The sequence below is a fragment of the Gekko japonicus genome, unplaced genomic scaffold (assembly GCF_001447785.1).
Source record: "Gekko japonicus isolate JY-2015 unplaced genomic scaffold, Gekko_japonicus_V1.1 scaffold2504, whole genome shotgun sequence".
In the NCBI taxonomy this organism is placed as follows: Eukaryota; Metazoa; Chordata; class Lepidosauria; order Squamata; family Gekkonidae; genus Gekko; species Gekko japonicus.
In genome coordinates, this window is record NW_015164732.1 from 16,910 (window position 1) to 36,547 (window position 19,638).

Sequence of the window (19,638 nt, forward strand, 5' to 3'; positions counted from 1 at the left end):
TCAACATCCTCTGGGGCTTGAGATAGAAGCCCCTTCACAATCCAGAAAAGCTCTACCAGATGAGATTCTGCAGATGCAATGGTGACAGAAAAGTGAGCTCACTGTACTGCCATTGCTGCCATAGAGTAGGTATGATAATGTGCTTTCATGTGTGTTCAGTTGCATTTGCTTTGAGTTTTTCTCCACTTGTGCTCTTAACTATCTCCCCAAATGTTTCATTATCCAAAAGTCCTCAGTAAACCAAAGAATATTCTGGACTCCGTGGTAGAAGAAAAGGCACTCATTATGTCCACAGCCCTAGTCATCTCTATATTCCATAGGTCAACCAAAGCTGCAGCAAGAACACCAAACTTGCTAATATCAGGAACTCTTCTGGATCCATCAGCTTCCTGGGGTAGAACATCCTAATTGTCCCCAAACCATTGTGGAGGTTATGAATGACTGTGAGTCTAAATCTCACCAGATAATGGTCGGCCCATGACAAGGGCAAAGTGCAAAATTCTCCCATGACCTTATCCTCAGAGAAAACCAAATCAAGTGTATGACCTGCTGTATTCACAGGTACCAGAAAGGGAGTCCTCTGGTTGTATGGCAGCCATGAAGTCATGAACTACTCCTCTGAAGTCCCAAGGACAACAAACCTCAGGATCCTCAACTCCAAGTCTGAGATTGCCTCTGGCAGTTCAAGCAGGGAAACGTGGACAGCATGCTAGTTGATGTACCAACTGAATCCCTATTTTGTCCTGAGTCGACACCATCATGTATATAAACTTAAAAGCATCCGATACATGACACAGAGGCCAAATAAACCATAGCTACCCCTTCTCTATCTCCCAACGGTTAATGGCTATTATAATTTATCTAGAAGAGAAGCTATTGAGATAAAATAGCACCAAATAACATCAACTGGGAGAAAGGATATTCTATCAGTAAAATGTCAAAACCTTTACTATATAATAAATACAATTACGTCATCCTTCAGTTACTTCATAGAGAACAGGAAATTCCAGTGATGCCAGCATAACAATGCAAGTTGAAGTTCCACTTACATAGCAAAGATATAAATGCCTTCTCAAGATGCTCATTAGTTGTTTTTCTCAACAAACTTACTGATGATGGTGATAGCAAAGACCGGTGAAACATCTAAAGAGATAAGTTTTCATCAACAAATATGGCCTTTAAGCCCAAAAATTTTAATTAAAGATTGTTATGATGACAGTCATGAAAGCTTCAAGTTGAAAATTGAGTAAGATTTTCTATTTCTTGGCTCAGTAATCAACCAAAAGGGAGACTGCAACCAAAAAATAAGGCGATCAAGACTGGGATGGGCAGCCATGAAGGAGCTCAAAAAGATCCTTAAATGTAACAATGTTTTGCTTGTGACCAAGATCAAGATAATTTATACTGTAGTATTTCCCATTACTATGTATGGTTGTGAAATTTGGACAATGAAGAAAACTAATAGGAAGAAAGTTGATCCATTTGAAATGTGGTGTTGGAAGAGAGTTTTATGGATACCATAAGGATAGGGAGCGGTGGCGCAGGCGGTAAGTGAAGCCTGCATTACATCTGGCCGAGCAGCTTTGGCTGTTCGAGCCCCCACCATGGCCGAAGTGAGCTCCCGGCCCTATGTCCCAGCTCCCGCCCACCCAGCGGCTCGAAAGCCCATTAAAGGGCAAATAGACAAATTGGATACCTGCTCTTAGAGCGGGGGGGGCACCCGTCCCTTGTGGTGTAGCGGCGGCGGCATGAGCGAGCGACGAGCGGAGAAGCATGGCGGCTGGCAAGGCTGGCGAGCGAGAGGAGTCTGGGCCGACAGATGCAGAGGTGGGGCAACGTGACAGGCTGGAGCCTAATGGACAGAGGCCGACAGCGAGCATGCGCGGACGTGTGCTGGGCCCAGACTCGAAAGGTGTCGCAACAGCCAGGAAGTCGTAAATCAAGACGAGCCCCAGGAGGATGTCGCCTGCAGACAACAGGAAGAAAAAACAACTTGCTACAAAGGGTGCCTGGTAGGTTAGTCACCACCCCCCTTGTATGTGGCCCTAGGTTAGGACTTGTACTGATTAAATATGTGAACCGCTCAGAGCCCTCAGGGGGTGAGCGGTATACAAATGGAAGGATAAAAATCACCAAAAAGACAAATAAGTGAGTTCTAGATCAAATCAAGCCTGAACTCTCCCTAGAAGCTAAAATGACCAAACTAGTCACATTATGAGTCACTGGAAAAGACAGTAATGCTTGGGAAAGTTGATGACACCAAGTAAAGCGGAAGACCCAACATGAGATGAATTGGCTTAGTAAAGGAAGCCATAGTGCTCAGTTTGCAAGACCTATTAAGGATAGAATGTTTTGGAATTAATTAATTCATAGGGTAGCCATAAGTTGGAAGTGACTTGACAACACTTAACACACATACACATGTGCCTGCTCAAATGTTACCTGCCAACCACATACCTAAAGTTTCACTTGTTCCCTGCTTGTTGTTTCCACTGAACCAGTAAACATATAGGTGAACTGCATTAAATAAACATTATTAGAGAAAGCAAGTAATCCATAGAAAGAGCTGTGAACACTAAGGTGCGTAGGTTGGATATAAAAGGGGTATGTAAAGAATCATCCCTGTCTGCTTTCAACCCCCTTTCTGTGGAATATATGTGCATAGGGTGCTTGTGTAAGTCATGAGGACAAAGCCATGACTGCACTGATGGCTTTTTCCCCCCTGAAGAGCTTGCCACATTGCTGTGTCTTTAAGACAGTGGAGGCCAGGTTGGAGAGAGGAGTCTGTTGTAAGGCACACTCAGAGCTGAGGGTGGGGAGAGGCCAGGCACTGATGAGAATGATCTGAAGACAACAGTGGTTTGTTTTTGTGTTGCTCTTGCCACGTTCTTCTGTAAGCAGGATAGGTGCAGAGCACTGTCAGGAAATGAGACCAGGAGTTACTCGGGGCTCTGTGTTTGTACATAATGTAAAACTATAGTCAAGACTAACTCTGGTGAATAAATCAGCTTCACATCCTGGTGTTAATGTTCTGGTTTGAAGTACCTGAAACAACTGTAGTTCGTCTTTGTGTTTTCTGTGCAATTCCACATGTGTGCCTGCACAGAAGGACACTCAGTTACAGCTAAGTGCAACCATGTTTTACTGTGGTGCTGCATGGATGGATGCCCAATTTGTTGGCAAATTTTAAATGTGCATAGGAAAAATAAGTAGGTTCATTAAAGAAGAACAAACTGTTATAGAACATAGAAGAGAGAGAACCTTAACTGTCTAGCCTAACTGATGTGGGAGGAACAACAACTAGAAGGAAGCTCTGCAGGAGCACAGAGTCTCCAGAAGAGCCAATCAGGAGACAACAAAGACATAATTTGAAATTGTGGGCAGACCCTAATCTAGCTATGCTAACTATCAGACCTTCAGCTGTCCCTCTGTAGGGTGATCTTCAGATCTTCTTCAAGTAGGTACACTGTAGACCTTGTATATTCCAACACAATTAATTATGATTAGTTCAATTATGCCATGGTTTATGTCTGAATTATGTCTGAATCAAGCCATTGTTTATGTCCACTCTCCTTTCTTTCCTGTCAACACAGATTAGTAGTCCTAGATATTAATGTTTGTGTGGGCAGGATGTGGTGCTATATAGGGTTTCAAGCCAGGCTGTTCACTCCAGCAGGAGCAAAAATGGGGGAGCAGCATTGTGACATCATTTCTGATTGTAGCAGGAAGTAATGTCCTGATGCTTTAGGAATTCATGAACTGTATGGTAAATCCATAGAGATTTAGGGAATTCCTAGAGCATTGTGACCTTACTTCTAGGTACAACTGGCAGTGACATCACAATATTGTGCTGTGTCACTTCCCATCCCCCCATTTTTGCTCCCACTGAAGTGAAGACCAGTACAGGGTGGGAGATTGCCAGGCAGCAAGTCTGGGCACTGGTTGATAGGCTGGCATCTCTCTCAGCCTGTTGGATGTAAACACAGCTTGGCCAAAATGATAAGTATTTTCTGAAGTGGGGTGGGAACCATTCTGTGGTTTGGAGGAGCTCAGAAGGAACACTGATCCATCTGGGAAGGAGGAGGATGGAAAGGAGGCACTGTAGGAAGCTCACTCAGGACATGAAGTACTCATTGGAGCAAAATTCTATTTCCCGTTGGAAAGAATGGCTATCTAACATTGCAGCTGGAGACTCTGGAGCAGGCTGATATGGATCATGTTGATTTCCCTTCTCCAAATGACCTGTAAGGGAAAGAAATAACAATTAAAGAATGAGCAGGTGGGCAGTGGTAAAGCTCACATGAAGTACACAGAGTGGAAAAGGGTAAGGCTGAAGATTCACAGTTTGTGTTTCTGTATTACTAATTAGCTGGCATCACTTTAAGGTAAACATTCTGTTTCTCTGTTTAAATCCTACAGTTATTTCAAACTCCAGCTAAGTAAGATAACAGGTATGTCCCTTTTATTCTTGCCTAAAGGTGACTGCAAATTTGTGACACAGAGGATAACACAAAATGTTCTCAACTATTTTGATTTTCAGTTATCAGCTTTTTCATACGATATGCTGCAGGGCCAGGCTAAAGTGGAAATTGGAAATTATTTTTTCTATAAGATTATTTTTTCTGTTTGTAATATTAAACATTGGATATTAAGTCTACATTAATAATAAATGTCTTCTGACTTTTATACTGTTCTACATATTGGAGAAGAGCGAGAGGTTATTAGTTTATTGCCAAATACCTATTTAGAATAATGTTATTGGTCTTAATCTTATTATAAATTAATTTCACATTTTGCACCTGGCTTTGTCAGTCTTTACTCAATCTTTCCACAAACTGGTATCTGTGGAGTAACCAAATACTCTAGGAGACCTCTGATACCTGTACTGATATTGTGCATAATGTTATACACCTTATTAGGGATGGGCATGAACCTAAAAATTCTGGTTCGGGGCAGCCCCTGAACCAAACCGCAAACCAAACGGAGCCAAAAATGTCCTGAACTGAACCAGCCATTTTGAATCCCCCCTTTGTGGCTGGCAGAAAGTCAGCCATTTAACTTGTTCATTTTGCTTCCCCTGCTGTGGGGGGAGTGAAACCAGCAGGTTTAATGGCTCACGACCAATTAAAACTAAAATCTGATGGGCAGACCATCTCAGCCTAACAGCAGGGCAGGTGTGACCATCAGCTCTTAGGCTGAAATGGCTGCCAGCCATTTTACCAGTCTGTTTAGCTTCCCCTTGCTTGGAAGTGGGGGGAAGCAAAACGGACTGGTGAAATGGCTCACAGCCATTTAAACCTAACAGTGGGGTGATGAGTGGCTGGCAGCTTGGAACCAGGGGAAAGCAAAACCAACCAGTGAAATGGCTTGCAGCCATTTAACCCTAACAGCAGGGTGGGTGTGCCCACCCCACCCACCCTGTTGTTAGGCAGAAATTGTTGGCAGCTGTTTCACTCATCCATTTCACGTCCCCCTGCTTGGTCAGTGGTCAGATCAGTGGCAGACCCACACTGCTCAGCTGTTAGGTTTAAATGAACCGAACAGCTGAAGTGCATTGGATAAAAGTTTGGGGAAGGCACCTTCCTCAAATATCAGTTTGGAGGCTCCGAACCAGGCCAAGTTTTTGCCAGATTTTGGCTTGTGAACTGGTTCATGCCCATCCCTACACTTTATCATAGCTGTGTGTCAGCTGTAACTGCACAAAGGGGAAATGGTTTGAACAGGCAATATTGGTCATCATATTGTAGGTACTTCCCCCCAATTGCTTCTCTGTTTGCATGAATATTCATAACAAGAAGAGGGACCCGCAATACTCGTGGGGGGTATTCCCCCCAGCTTCCCTCCTGCAGAAGCAGGAGGACCTCAGGGATGAGGAGGAGGTGGCCACAGCTAATTCCCCCCCCTGGCTCTGGCAGCAAGGCCTGAGCGGCTTCCAGCCGCCGGGCCCATCCACACCCTCCCCCCCAGCTCCACCACCGATCTCCTCCCTCCCCCGGCTCCTGCAGCGAGGCCTGAGCAGCTTCCAATCGCCGGGCCCGTCAACCCCCCAGCTCCGCCGCCGATCTCTCCCCCCTCCAGCTCCAGTGGTGAGGCCTGAGCAGCTTCCAGTCGCTAGGCCCACCGATGTCCTCCCTCCCCTAGCTCTGCCATTGATCTCTTCCCCCTGGCTCCTGTGGCGAGGCTTGAGTGGCTTCCAGCCGCCAGGCCCGCCAATCTCCTCCCCCCAAGCTCCGCCGCCGATCTCTTCTCCCTCCTGGCTCCTGCGGCAAGGCTTGAGTGGCTTCCAGCTGCCGGGCCCATCGATCCTCCCCCCCCCCCCCCCCCGGGGGGGGGGGGGGCCGTTCGTTTCCGCCCCCAAGTTCCCAGAGCGTTCCCTGTGCATGCAGGGAATGCTCTTTTACTTTTGGGGGTTTTTAAATATCCCCCGTATACTTTTTTCAACTTTTTAGATTTTTCTCCACACCTGGAAAATCTCCCTGCCCCCCAGATGCCCACGATGTGCAGATTTAGATATCTGCACGGGGAGGGAAACTTGGCTATTGGATATATAGATATACTCTGCATTTAAATTGAACTTTGTCTTGAAAGGCATTTACTTTGTGGCACTAGTGGGAATGATATGTTTTACTTCCATAAAATGTTTACATGATTTAAAATGCCTGGCTGCAAGAGATGTACTTATCTTTCATTACTGCTCCAAAAGTTGATCTTAGCAACTTGGTGTTCTTGAGTTTTACTTCAATAGGACTTAAACATGCTTGACTATGATTAATACAACTGCTCAAGTTCTCACATAGTGAAAGTTTGAATATGTTCTGGAAATTCTATCAAGTTACCGAAGCCTGCAAGGTAATTGTTGAACCCTGCTACTACAACACCCACCGCCTCACTGACGCGGGGATTAAGAGGCTGGCCCTCCAATGGCTTGCCTCTTTTCTCCAACGTCAGGGACAAAGGGTGGCAGTCGGGGAACAGCAGTCCTGGTGTCACCCACTTGAGTGTGGGGTGCCTCAGGGGGCGGTGCTGTCCCTAATGTTATTTAACATCTATATGCGCCCCCTTGCCCAGATTGCCTGGAGATTTGGGCTTGGGTGTCATCAATATGCAGATGACACCCAGCTCTATCTGATGTTGGGCAGCCAGTCGGACTCCAGTCCAGAAGACTGGTTGGCTCAGGCTGAGTCGGCTGAGTCGGCTGAAGCTAAACCCAGCGAAGACAGAGGGCCTGAGTCGGGTCGGTTCGGGGTTGGGGCTCCCTCTCATGACCTTTGATGGGGTGCCTCTGGTGCCAGCGTCGGAGGTTAGGAGTTTGGGAGTGCTCCTGGACTCCGCTTTAATGATGGAGGCCCAGGTAGCAGCCACTGCCAAGTTGGCCTTTTACCATCTTCGGCTGGCTTGGCAGTTGGTCCCCTTCCTTGACCGCGATAACCTGGCCACAGTGATCCATGCGACGGTCACCTCGAGGTTGGACTACTGTAATGCTCTCTACATGGGGCTGCCTTTGTCGCAAGTCCGGAAGCTGCAGCTAGTGCAGAATGCGGCAGCCAGGCTGCTGATGGGTCTCACTAAGTGGGACCATATCAGGCCTGTCCTGAAAGTGCTGCACTGGCTGCCAATAGCATACTGGATTCATTTCAAAGTGCTGGTTCTTACCTTTAAAGCCCTAAATGGCCAGTGTCCAGCATACCTGAGGGACCGCCTTTCCCCATATGTTCCCCCAAGGGCACTATGGTCGAGGACTCAACATCGATTGGTAACCCCAGGTCCCAAAGATATTAAATTTGCTGTCACCAGGGACAGGGCATTTTCGGTGTTGGCTCCTACCTGGTGGAATGAGCTCCCAGAGGAGATCCAGGCCCTGCGGGACTTGGCGCAGTTCCGCAGGGCCTGTAAGACGGAGCTCTTCCACCAGGCTTTTGCGTAGGAGCCGCCACCATCACTATACCATCACCGTACCACCACCACTAAATGGAGTGGGTGTCATCAGGGAACGAGACAGCCCTGGGAGGAAGGACGGATCGTTGTACCATCTGGAGTCTATCGTGTCGCTCTGGGACCACTTATATATAATTATGTTTTGGTCATGGACTCCCCTAAACATTCCAACACACTCCAAAATCAGTTGGCTGAATGATCTGTCATTCAGAGGGTCTCCCTATCCACTGGCTGCGTTGCCTGAGTCCTGCGTCCAACATTCTAAACAGTTTGCTGTTCCTCTCCCCCCCATAGCCAGTCAGAACACAGAGGTCATTAGCATATTTGGCCTGATTGGCCTTTGCCTCTAACATTCTAAATAGTCTGCTGTTGCTGTTGGGAGTCCTGAGGTAAAATACATATCCCAATCTCCCTGTGGGGCATGGAGATCTCCCCAGCCACAGCATATCATTTCCCCTACAGAAAATCTCCCAGCTATTACAACTGATGTCCAGATGACCAAGTTCAGTTGTCCTGGAGAGAATGGCTGCTTTGGCCAGTGGACCCTATGGAATTATACCCTGCTGAGGTCCCTCCCCACCCCAAACCCTGTCCTCCCCAGGCTCTACCCCTCAAATCTACAGGTATTTCCCAACCCAGATTTGGCAACTGTGTAACTGACTATGGAACCACTTTCCAGACCCTTGGAACCCAGAAGACATGGCACAGGAGGAGGTGCTTTTCTACCTTAGCTGCCACTGCATAGACCCAAATTAACATAAGCCAAACTCCAGGCGGCACCTGAAGATCTCCAGCTATTACAACTGATGTTCAGATGAGCAAGATCAGTTATCCTGGAGACAATGGCTGCCAGTGGGCTCTATGGCATTATACCCTGCTGAGGCTCCTCCCCACCCCAAACCCTCCCCTCCCCAGACCCTACCCCTCAAATCTACAGGTATATCCCTACCCAGAGTTGGCAACCCTGTAACTGGCTATGGAACTGTTTTCAAGACTCTTGGAACCCAGAAGACATGGCATAGGAGGAGGTGGTTTTCTACCTTAGCTGCAACTAGGTAAAGGTAAAGGTTTCCCTTGCTCGAAAGCTGGTCGAATCTGACTCTAGGGATGTGGTGCTCACATCTGTTTCCAAGCCGAAGAGCCAGCACTATCCAAAACATTTCCATGGTCATGTGGCTGGCATGACTAGACGCCGAGGTGCACAGAACACTGTTACCTTCCCACTGAAGTGGTACCTATTTATCTACTTGCAGTTTCTTGCTTTTGAATTGCTAGGTTGGCAGGAGCTGGGACCAGAGACTGGAGCTTACTCCGTCATGTGGCTAATTAACATAAGTCAGGGGTGGAGGGAAGCATACCTGTTACCATGAGGCTGTCCTCCCATACTACCCACTTGGGGCAGCAAAATGACTTGAGACACCCCTACCTTATAGCTAAGCAGAAGGAAATAAAAATGGCTTGCCTCCCTCTATTTTCCCCTTCCCTCTGCCACCTCACCAGCGACAGCTGGGACACTCACCTGGAGCTTCTTTCTAGAGATTGTTGTATTTCTTCCCACAATGGGCCTTACTCCTAGTATGTAATAAAGGCAAATTCCAGTGAATTTTATTATAGGCCTACATCCATGTCTTGCATCAAGATGTGAATAGAATTATTAAATGGCTTTCTCATAAAAGCTTCAAATTTGTATTATCTAGAATACATCTTAACAGCAGGAAGAATGATAAAAGACTACTTATTATACAGAATTATAAAGGTGCTTCCTACTATGTAGGCATGAATTTATCCTATTGTCATCAGAATAGTATTCCTAGCTGAATACAGACTGAACTTCAGTTAACACTTGAAACCAGCGCTACCCTCTGTAACAGCCCAATATTAGATATGATTTTTTATCAAGTAGATATTTTTGTCGTGTTACTCTTTTAAAGGAGTTCAGAACAGTCTCCAGAGAGCTCCTAGTGCTTCTTCTTGGTGCAACACATCTAATAGATACATGGACTCCTGAGAAAATTTCTATCCTGTTATGTATAATCCCACCAAACTAGAGGGGCATATGGAGCCATGTTATTGGTACAGGATGTTCTCTTTACACATTTCTCTCTCTCTGCTTACCTGCTGAGATTTAAAACTGGAAAAATGAAGTATCATCTATAAGAGGTTTTTGATGGGCAACAAACAGGAGGGTTTATAGAGATTAAATAAAAATCTAATTTTTAAAAGTGTGTCTTTTATTGATTATTAAATAATATTTGAGAAAAAGGAAAAAAATAAAGGAAGAAGCATTAAAGGTAAGGTAGAAGCTTTGCAGCAACAATCCATGAGAGATGTAATGTATCAGGACCCGACTGCATAGTCAGCTTGGGAACCACGCGGTCAAGCACAAGTGTCGAGCTTCGCTCAGACAGACAATGGACGATACGGATCCTAGCCCTCACCAATCAGAGGGCTAGGCTCCGGGCTGAGAGCCTGTGGGACTCTCAGCCACTAGTTTGGACTGATTGGGAAGTGGGGGGGTGTTTTGGGTGGTGGATTTCACGGGGAATATAAGCCGGCCTGCGAGCTGGCTAAAGTTGTCTTGTTCTACACCAAATAAAGTATGCTAAGCTGAAATCACTCGTCTGTCTGCGTAGTTTTCAGGAGACTTGTTTACCATTGTAAAGTTGTCAGACTGAACTGTATAATGAAAGGGTTAATTGCCTAGAGGAGGTCTTGCCACTGAAGGTGACAGCCAGTCCTGCATAGCTGACAGCCAGTTGTTTGCAGTGGAAGATCATATGCCACTCAAGAGACTTGCTCTCTTGCTGTGAGCCCAGAGCAACTCTGACAGTGCCAGAGAGTGCTGAGAGATCTTTATGCTGCTTTCGTTACTTTATTTGGTTTATTTAATATGGCCACAATGCTGAAGGATTGCTGGGGACAATATTGGGCATGGGTTGCACTTATTATTTCTGCTTGTTTTTAGTTTAACTAAATAGGGTTGGATCCAAAGTACTATGAGTGGAACGAAGCTTGTGGAGTAAGACTCCCCCCCCCCCGCTTCTCGTTGAACCTTTTGCAATTCTGCTTTTTGGGAGTAAGGGATCCTCTTGAACATTAAGGGATGAAGTGAGAAGGGGGCTTTAGTTGGAGAGGGAATCATCAACTTTTCACCCTTCTCTGCCAACGGAAGTACCATTCTGCTTCTGTAAGTTCTATTATACTGGTGGAACAGCACCTTTGGATCCAACACATGATTAATAATGTGGTAAATCTAATAAAATCAGGTGGTTATGGAGAAACATTCATGTGAATTAAATACAAGGAGCCTCAATCGCCCAGGACCCAAGCATAGCGGAGGAAGGACCAGTACATTTTACTATGGTTCAGGTAGCAGGGCAATTGCCATGATATGTGCTGCTTCAAAAATAACATTGAATTGATTTTCTTTCTCTCATGGGATGGGACTAGAATGTGTGTGCTATAAGTTTTTATTGGGTCCTTAGAAATCATCATTTGACCCAGCTCTTGAGTCAACTGTATTCCAGTACAAACTGTTGTTATTATCTTTCAGGCTTTTATATCATCAGGGCAGGTTCTTCTAGGGTTGCAAAACACTGGCTTGGGAAGTTCCTGGAGATTTGGGGCCAGTGCCTGGTGAGGGGACAGTTTGGGGAGGGGAGGGAGCTCAGTGGAGATGTGATGTCACTGTAGGATTTCTATTTCTGCTAGACTTTATGGTATACCATAGGGTCCACACTCTGAAGCTGCCATTTCCTCTAGGGCAGCTGAACGTTGTAGTCTGGAGATCAGTTGTCATTCAGGGAGAATCCCAGGCCCCACCTAGAGGTGGACAACCCTAGTGTTTTCATAAACAAAGGTTTTAGTAACATTGAAAGCGTTACATGATCTAAATTGCTCTTTACAGTTTTGTTGCACTAATTACTGTGTTCCAACTGAAAAATAGTAAGTTATCCTCATTATGAATCCCCCCCCCCTTTCTAGTATGGAAACACAAAGCAAACAACTGTATAAACGGAAAGATCATTAGTTTATACAGTTTCTAGGCATGATCAGTTGCAGAGGAAGTCATATAATTCTAATACTGATGCACCCTTTAATTTTTTTCATTTTGCCACCCCTACTATGTTATTTTTAGCTTTTCCACTTAGACAGCTGTTTGTAGGCATTAGGTATTAACCTGCAAATTCATTGAGGCTAGCACCATGAGTCATTCTGTAATCCCATTTATATAAATTGCTTCAGCAAAATCATGGCAATTTGTCAGATAGTTTGACAGTTAAGGAGGAACCTTGGGCTATCTGACAGGTACAAACATTGATTCCTTTGAGGTAAAGTATAGAACTATTAAGTATAGAAACACATTCTCACAATGTAGTGTTTTCCTCTCCCAGGCAGTTTGTACCAGCAAGGTGATAAACAGATTCCCATTGTCTTTAAAATGCTTTAGACACTTATGGCTCTATAGATGAATGGGAAAAACAATAGCAGAATCAACTGCCTTTACGATTTACTGAAAGTCAGATAGTTCAAGACCTTTCAGCCATTAGATTGCAGAGTCTCATACTGTGTTGGTTTTAAGGTAAGTAGGTAAGATTGGTTTATTGTATATGGCCATTGGCCATTACAATAAAAATTGCATTCAGAGAGTATTTATGATTTAAAACATTACATTCAGAGTAAAACTCAATTATACAGCTAAAATATCAAAATTACAACAGTTTGGAATTATAAAAGCACAAGTGGAGACCCGCAAGAAACTTGCGGGATGGTTATCCTATTCCTCACGCCTTTGCTTCCTCCTGTCTCCCCCTACCTCTCTCATACTCTTTCTCCCTTCTGCCCCCCCTTCTTTTTTTCTCTCTCTCCTCCATGTATGGTTTGGAGGTTGGAGTCTATGGCATTATACTGTAGTTCCTCCCCTCCTCAAATCCCACCCTCCCCAGGCTCCACCCCTCAAATGTCCAGGAATTTGCCAACCTGGAGTTGGCAACACAATTTCCTTCCCACCCAACAACCTACCTTTATCTGCCTCTCTGTCTTCAACTTTCCATCTCCACACCCTTCCCCCACAGCCTCTACCTAGGAAAATTACAGTCTTTCTCCACAGTGGGGACCAAAGCAGCTTACATTATTCTCTCCTCCTTTTTATCTGCACAACAACCCTGTGAGGTTGGCTAGGCTGAAAGTATGTGACTGGTCCAAAATCACACAGTCAGCTTCCACCACAAGAACCTGTGTCTCGCAGACCCTAATCTGAAGCTCTAACTGTTACATCACACTGCCTTTCATAGGGTGTCTGCTGATGAACAGTCATGCAAATCAGGTGGTATCAAGCCATCCAGAGGGTGTTGCCTAGGGATGCCAGCCTCCAGGTGGGACCTGGGGATGCCTGGAATTACTGCTCATCTCCAGACTGCAGAGATAACTTCCCATGGAGAAAATGGATGCTTTGAAGGGTGGACTCTGACATTGTACCCCACTGAGGTCCCTGTCCTCCCCAGGCTCCACCCGCAAAAGTTTCCCAGCCTGGACCTGGCAACCTTATCCACAATCCCGTCGGTGGCCAGGGGGGGACCTGGGGACCCTAAACTGCTGCCAGGGCTAGGGTTGCCAGCCTCTAAGTGGGGCCTGGAGGACCACCACCACCCCAGAACTGCAACTGAACTCAAGACAGCAGAGATCTGTCTCCCTGGAGGAAATGGCTGCTTTGGAGGGTGGACTCTGTGGCATTATACCCAGCTGAGGCCTCTCCCTTCCCCTAACCCAGCCCTCCTTACAGTCCACCTCAAAACCTCTAGGGATTCCCCAGGCTGGCACTGGCAGCCCGTCAGGCCAGGCCCCAAGGCTCCTTCCCTCCCTCCCTCAGAGGCCAAAAGAAGCCAGGAAAGGGCCCTTCCCCCACCCTTTTACTGACAGTTAGAAGCCTCCCCCCCCCCCGCCCCGAACGTTCTAATCTCTCACCGTTGATGCCTGGAGTTAGATCCCTACAGAGGCCATTTCAAAAGGTATTGGGGGGGGGGCGGGGATTCAACCCTCCCTGAAGGGATTTTTTTACTTCTTGGATTTTTCTGCAGACACAGGAAGTCTACTGAGTATGTTGGAAAACCTGTTGGGGGAGAGTGACCTTCCTGTTAGTGGAAATAAGTATTCGCACAAGGCGCCCTCTGTTGGAATTAGTATATAGATAATATCAAAACTTTATAACTCGTTATAAAACATTTCTAAGGGCTGCCTTGGATCTAACTTTCCTAGCTGCAAGTGCAAAGAGTGCTACCTTGCGTGAGACCAAAGGATTCGTATCTGACAAGAGAAAGATCAGCTTTTCACTGTCAGATAAATTGTGCACTTGGCTTAAAATTCCAGATAGGAATCTGCTTCTGAGGTCCAAATATAAAGGACAAATCATTATATAATGAAATAAATCTTCAACAGAGGTTCCGCATACACAAGTGTTGGTTTTAAGGAATATAGATGTTTTAGGTTTGGGGCCCAGCAATACTTCCTCTAAGTTGTGGAGTCTTGTGAGCAAAAATTCTACTTTGTGAACTACTGCCATTAAAGTTGTGAGCGAGCGATTTGGCTACTGCATAAATTAGTTTGCTCTGGAGCCATCCTTCCTGAGCAAAGATAAAAATCTGTGAGCTTGAGGCAAAAAAAATTGTGAGCTAGCTCACACTAACTCAGCTTAGAGGGAACACTGGGCCCATAGGATGTTATACCTTTTGGGGGTATGATGTATGTTTGCCATACTCCCACACTGGGCACTGAGAGCCAGTGTGGTATAGTGGTTAGCATGCCAGACTACGGTTAGTCACTCTTTGTCTCTCAGTTTAACCCTATTTCATGGGGTTTTAGTGATGATAAAATGGAAGAAGAACCTTGAATTTGCTAGAAGAAGGGCAGGCTAAAAATATTACAGGTTTCATCTCACAAGCCATGTTTCATCTCAAAAGCTATGCAGAGTTATTAAAGAACAACATGTAGTTATGCTTATAAGTAGCATATGAAAGCATGATCTGTTTGTAAGCTGTAAAGATAGGGTGCATAGCTAATACTTACTGTCTTGCAGATACATGGAAGTTATGCCCTAATGGTGGTGGTGTACACACATTATTGAGTCCTGTATTTTCTATGTGAGTTGTGAATTCTGGTCAGTCTTTCCCATCCTTAGAACATGTGGACTGGCCCATGTCATCCTAATTTGAATCCAGATAACATTAGTTTGCACATTAGTCACAGATGAGTGCAATTAAAAAAAGAAGCCATTCATTGTACACATCTGTGATTTTATTCTTAACTTACAATTGTATTTGTAACTATTGCTAATGAATCTGCATCTGAAATACTGGTGATGGAGCATGGAGCTTCTAAGGCTTGAAAAGTACAGTATGCCTACTTTATGTGATGGAAGTAGAGCATAATTTGCAAATATTTGTTAAAATTGTCATTACTTTCCCCCTCTTTCATTTGACACACAGCTTTTCTGTGCAGGAACTGTATGAACAGGCACATTGGATGTAAACGGCAGGTAATTCCACCCCTTAATACTCACTGTCCCTTTTAACTGTTTTCAATACAGGACCACATTTCTTCTATGGATGCTGAACTCCCAGTTTTCCATGCCTGTTGCCTGTGATGGAAGCAATTGATGCTAATGTGAGGTAGGAAATGGTGTGCAGTTTGATTGGATTGCTTTTTCTGGTTGTGATGGATCAGCCCTGCTCTGGCCCGCAGAAACTATTCCGCCCTGCCCTCCTAGGTCACTACCTGACCGTTGTATGGAATTGCCCACTGGGAGGGTCAGGACTCCCAGCTTCTCTTCCAAGGAGACAACTGAGAGGTGATATAACCATCTTCAAGTACTTGAAGGGCTGTCATATAGAGGATGGTACAAAGTTGTTTTCTGTTGCCCCAGACGGTCAAATTAGAACCAGCAGGTTGAAATTAAATCGGAAGAGTTTTCAACTAAACATCAGGAAGAACTTCCTGACAGTCAAAGTGGTTCCTCAGTGGAACAGCCTTGGGAAGTGGTGGGTTCTCCTTCTTTGGAGGTTTTCAAACAGAGGCTAGATGGCCATTTGACAGCAATGCGGATTCTGTGAACTTAGGCAGATCATGAGAGGGAGGGCAGGAAGGGTTGCCTCAGTGCTTAGTTCTCGTGGCCCTTTTTTACACGCCCAGGGAAATGTTGATTGACACTTTGGGATCAGGAAGCAATCTTGGAGGGTTGTTTTTTTGTGTGTCATTTTCTGGGCGTGGAACAGTGGGCACTGTTGGTGTGGAGGGGGAGGTATTTGTGAATTTCCTGCATTGTGCAGGGGGTTGGACTAGATGACCCTGGAGATCCCTTCCAATTCTATGATTCTATGATTTAAGTTCTGAGGCCTTGCCTCTGTGTCTCCCACTGCCCAGAGCCTGGTCACCACAGGGATAGTTTATGACCTTGTGCGCCCTGGAAGGAATAGCCACTTGCCAACTGCCTGCCTTCCCCCGGTGCTCTTTTTAAAATAGTGTGTCCAAGACATTGGAGGTCTATGTGGTACAGGGAACAACTGCCAGCATCAAAAGTTATAAAGTATTTATTAAAAAGAACATGTTTATAAGCATACTTATAGCACAGCACCAGTTTGAGCAAGGGATAAAAAAAACACAGGTAAAATGCAAATCCCCTGTCCCTCTCTCTATACATGCCCTATTAGATGTTAAAATATAGGACAGGCTCTTTAGCTTAGGAGTTCTAGACACTTCCAGTACCTTAAAGCTTGCTCCAGCTCTTTAGGCAAGCACATTGTCAATGGCTGCCTTCCTAGTGAAGACGTTTGTGTTCCTTCATGGACTCAGCATCCCAAAAAAGAGAGACCTCCTTCCTGCTGCAAGGAGTTTTTATCACCTCTCTTTCCTCCACCCCCTGACCAGGTTAGGCCAGGTCAAAGAGTCTATTCCTGGACATCTCCATGAATCTGCTTCCTGAAGACTCTCTAGTTTTTAACACCTCCAAATCTGTTCCCTGCTTGGGGAAGGGGGAGAGCTTGATGCACCCATTATGGAGTTCCCGGCCTCCCGGCAATGCCGCTGGACTCCAGGGCCTGTTTTGCCATCCCATTGGAGACCGGCGCAGCAATAGTCACCATGACACAGCACATCATGACATGGGTGAGGGGCAGAGCTGGCTTGGTTAAATGACCGAGCTCCGCTCCCACCCAGACAGTTGGAACTCGTGCTTAGTAGCTGTAGCAGCTCTGAGCGAATCAGGGAGCTTTCCAAGGCCTTGCCTACCTTTCAGGCGATGGCGAGACAGGGCTGATCAAATAAAAAAACAACAAAGCAAAACCAAAACTGAACGGCGGCGAGGCAGCGAAGTCCGGGAAAGGGGGCCGGAGTGGTGAGGATCCAGTTTGAGCTGTGTCTGTGGCCATGAGGCTGAGCCGCGTTGCAGGGGCAATGTCTCCTGCCAGATCTATTAGCATTTGTATGAATTGAACTGACTTCCTTTGTCTCCTGCCTGTTCTCTGCCCAGAGGAAAAAAAACTTTTAAAGTGTACAGTGGAGGTTTTGCTCTTTGCAAACCTCCCAGGAAAAAAAGGCATTACTTCACACTGGTTGTTGAATCCTGGGCGGTCCATAAGGACAAGCTATGTTTGCAAGTTGGTAGGTCTGTGTGATTTCTTTCTGATTGCTTGCATTATGTAATACTGCTCCGTAGGGAAAAATAGAAACAGGTTTTGATGCATTTGTATGGTTGGTGATAATCGCTGTCTTGTAATCAAACATGCATAGAAATACATTACACCATTGATCTGGGCATTCATTAAGTTAAGCTACTATAGTTTCAGAGGTCACACAAGCTGAGAGTTGTGCCTTACAGTTTTTTGTACTATTTTCCTTGGGATTCCATATGTGCAAACAACTAAAATAAATACAAGTTGGCAAGAACACTGCTGCTATATTACAAATTATAGCTTACATACATTAAACAACAAGCACAACACAATCACCTTCACAGTGTGTGATACTTGCTGCAAGTTTTCAAAAATATGTTATTTACATTATCTCATTGTACATTGAATCACGGGCTGCCAAGCAAGGTTCAAATTTTGTAATATATAGTTTGCTGAAGATTGTTAACTTTGCTAAGTTGGTTATATCACAAATCTTCAATAACAAAAAACAAAAACAAATCTTCAATAACCATTTATTTCTGGAAGGTTTTGAACATGATTTCCAGTGTGTCTCAGAAATATTCTTGCAGCTTTATGCAAGTACTAGGAAGAAAGCCCATTGTAGACGCAAGACAATGGGCACTAGAAGGAAAGAAAGACACACAGAGAGAGAAAGATAAAGAGGGAGGGGGAGAGAGAGAGAGAGAGAGACAGGAAGAATAAAAAAGAGTAAGGAAGCAAGGGGGGTGAAGGAAAGAGGATGAAAGAGGGAGGGAAAAAAGTCAAAGAGATGTGGTGGCCAGGCAGAAAAGAATGAAAAGAGATAGGGAGGGAGGGATAGAGGGAGGGAGGGGAAGAATGCAAAGAGTTAAGGAGGGAGGAAGGAAAGAAGAGGAAGAGGGAGGGAGGGAGGGACAGATGGCAAAGGAAGGCAAGGAAAGAGGGAGGGAAAGAAGGAGAGAGAGAAGACAGAGAGATGCTTGGAAGATAAAGGGGGAGGTAGGGGAAGCCTTTCCGTGGCCGTCCGCCTCACCAGGTGGGCTGGGAAAGATGGGCGGGGGTCTGAGCAGGCATTTCCCTGCCCATTCACTTTGGCAGGCGAGGGGGAAAAGGGGAGGCCTGAGGCGGGGGGGCCTGTGTAGGCCTTTCCCTGCCTGTCCAGCTTGGTGGGTGAGGGAGAAAGGCGGAGGGGCCCTGAGGGGGGTGGGGCCTGTGTAGGTTTTTCCCTGCCCATCCGCTTAGGCGGACGAGTTAGGAAAGGGGGGGCTGTGTAGGCCTTTCCCTGCCTTTCTGCCTTGGCAGGTGAGTGGGGAAAGGGGGCCCCTGAGGCGGGGGGGCCTGTGTAGGCCTTTCCCTGCCCGTCCGCCTCGGTGGGTGAGCGAGAAAAAAGGGGGGCTGTGTAGGCCTTTCCCTGCCCGTCCGCCTTGGTGGGCGAGTGGGAAAAGGCGGGGATGGGGGGCTGTGTAGGCCTTTCCCTGCCCGTCCGCTTTGGCGGGTGAATGGGGAAAGGTCGGGAGGCATGTGTAGGTCTTTCCCCATCCATCCAGCTTGCCAGGCACACAGGGGAAGGCAGCACTCTGCCTGTGGAGGCCTTTCCCCATATGTCTGACTCACTGGGTGGGCAGGGAAAGGGGGCACGGGGCCTGTGGAGGCTTTCCCCATCTGTCCGATTCACCAGGCGGGCAGGGAAAGGGGACATGGGTCCTGTGGAGGCTTTCCCCATTCGTCTGGTTCGCCAGGTGGGCAGGGAAAGGGGGCGCGGGGCCTGTGGAGGCTATCCCTGTCTGTTTGACTCACCAGGCGGGCAGGGTGTTGGATCCCCAGGCATTCGAAATAACTCCACGTTTGATTCAAAGCAAGGTTTATTTCAAAGCGATGGTTCAGACAGGAACAAGGACATTGTTAGGAATGACTACCAATCCACAGGTATAGCATAATAAAGGGATTTGAACCATGTTGGGCCAATGAGGCCAGTTCCCGCTGGCGGGAATAGAACTCGTAAATGCGCACCTATTCCATGGGAACGTAACAGTTCAGCACC

At 46.2% G+C, this 19,638-nt stretch overlaps 1 protein-coding gene across 1 annotated transcript in view; it reads left to right on the plus strand.

Moving 5' to 3' along the window:
• Nucleotides 1–15,553: 15,553 nt before the first annotated feature.
• The window catches only part of HTR4 (5-hydroxytryptamine (serotonin) receptor 4, G protein-coupled), a 144,916-nt gene continuing 140,831 nt past the window's right edge, over nucleotides 15,554–19,638 (plus strand). The window contains exon 1 of the mRNA XM_015409615.1: nucleotides 15,554–15,599. Coding sequence (XP_015265101.1) covers nucleotides 15,574–15,599 — 26 coding nt within the window. The 5' untranslated portion in view covers nucleotides 15,554–15,573. The remainder of the gene's footprint in view (nucleotides 15,600–19,638) is intronic.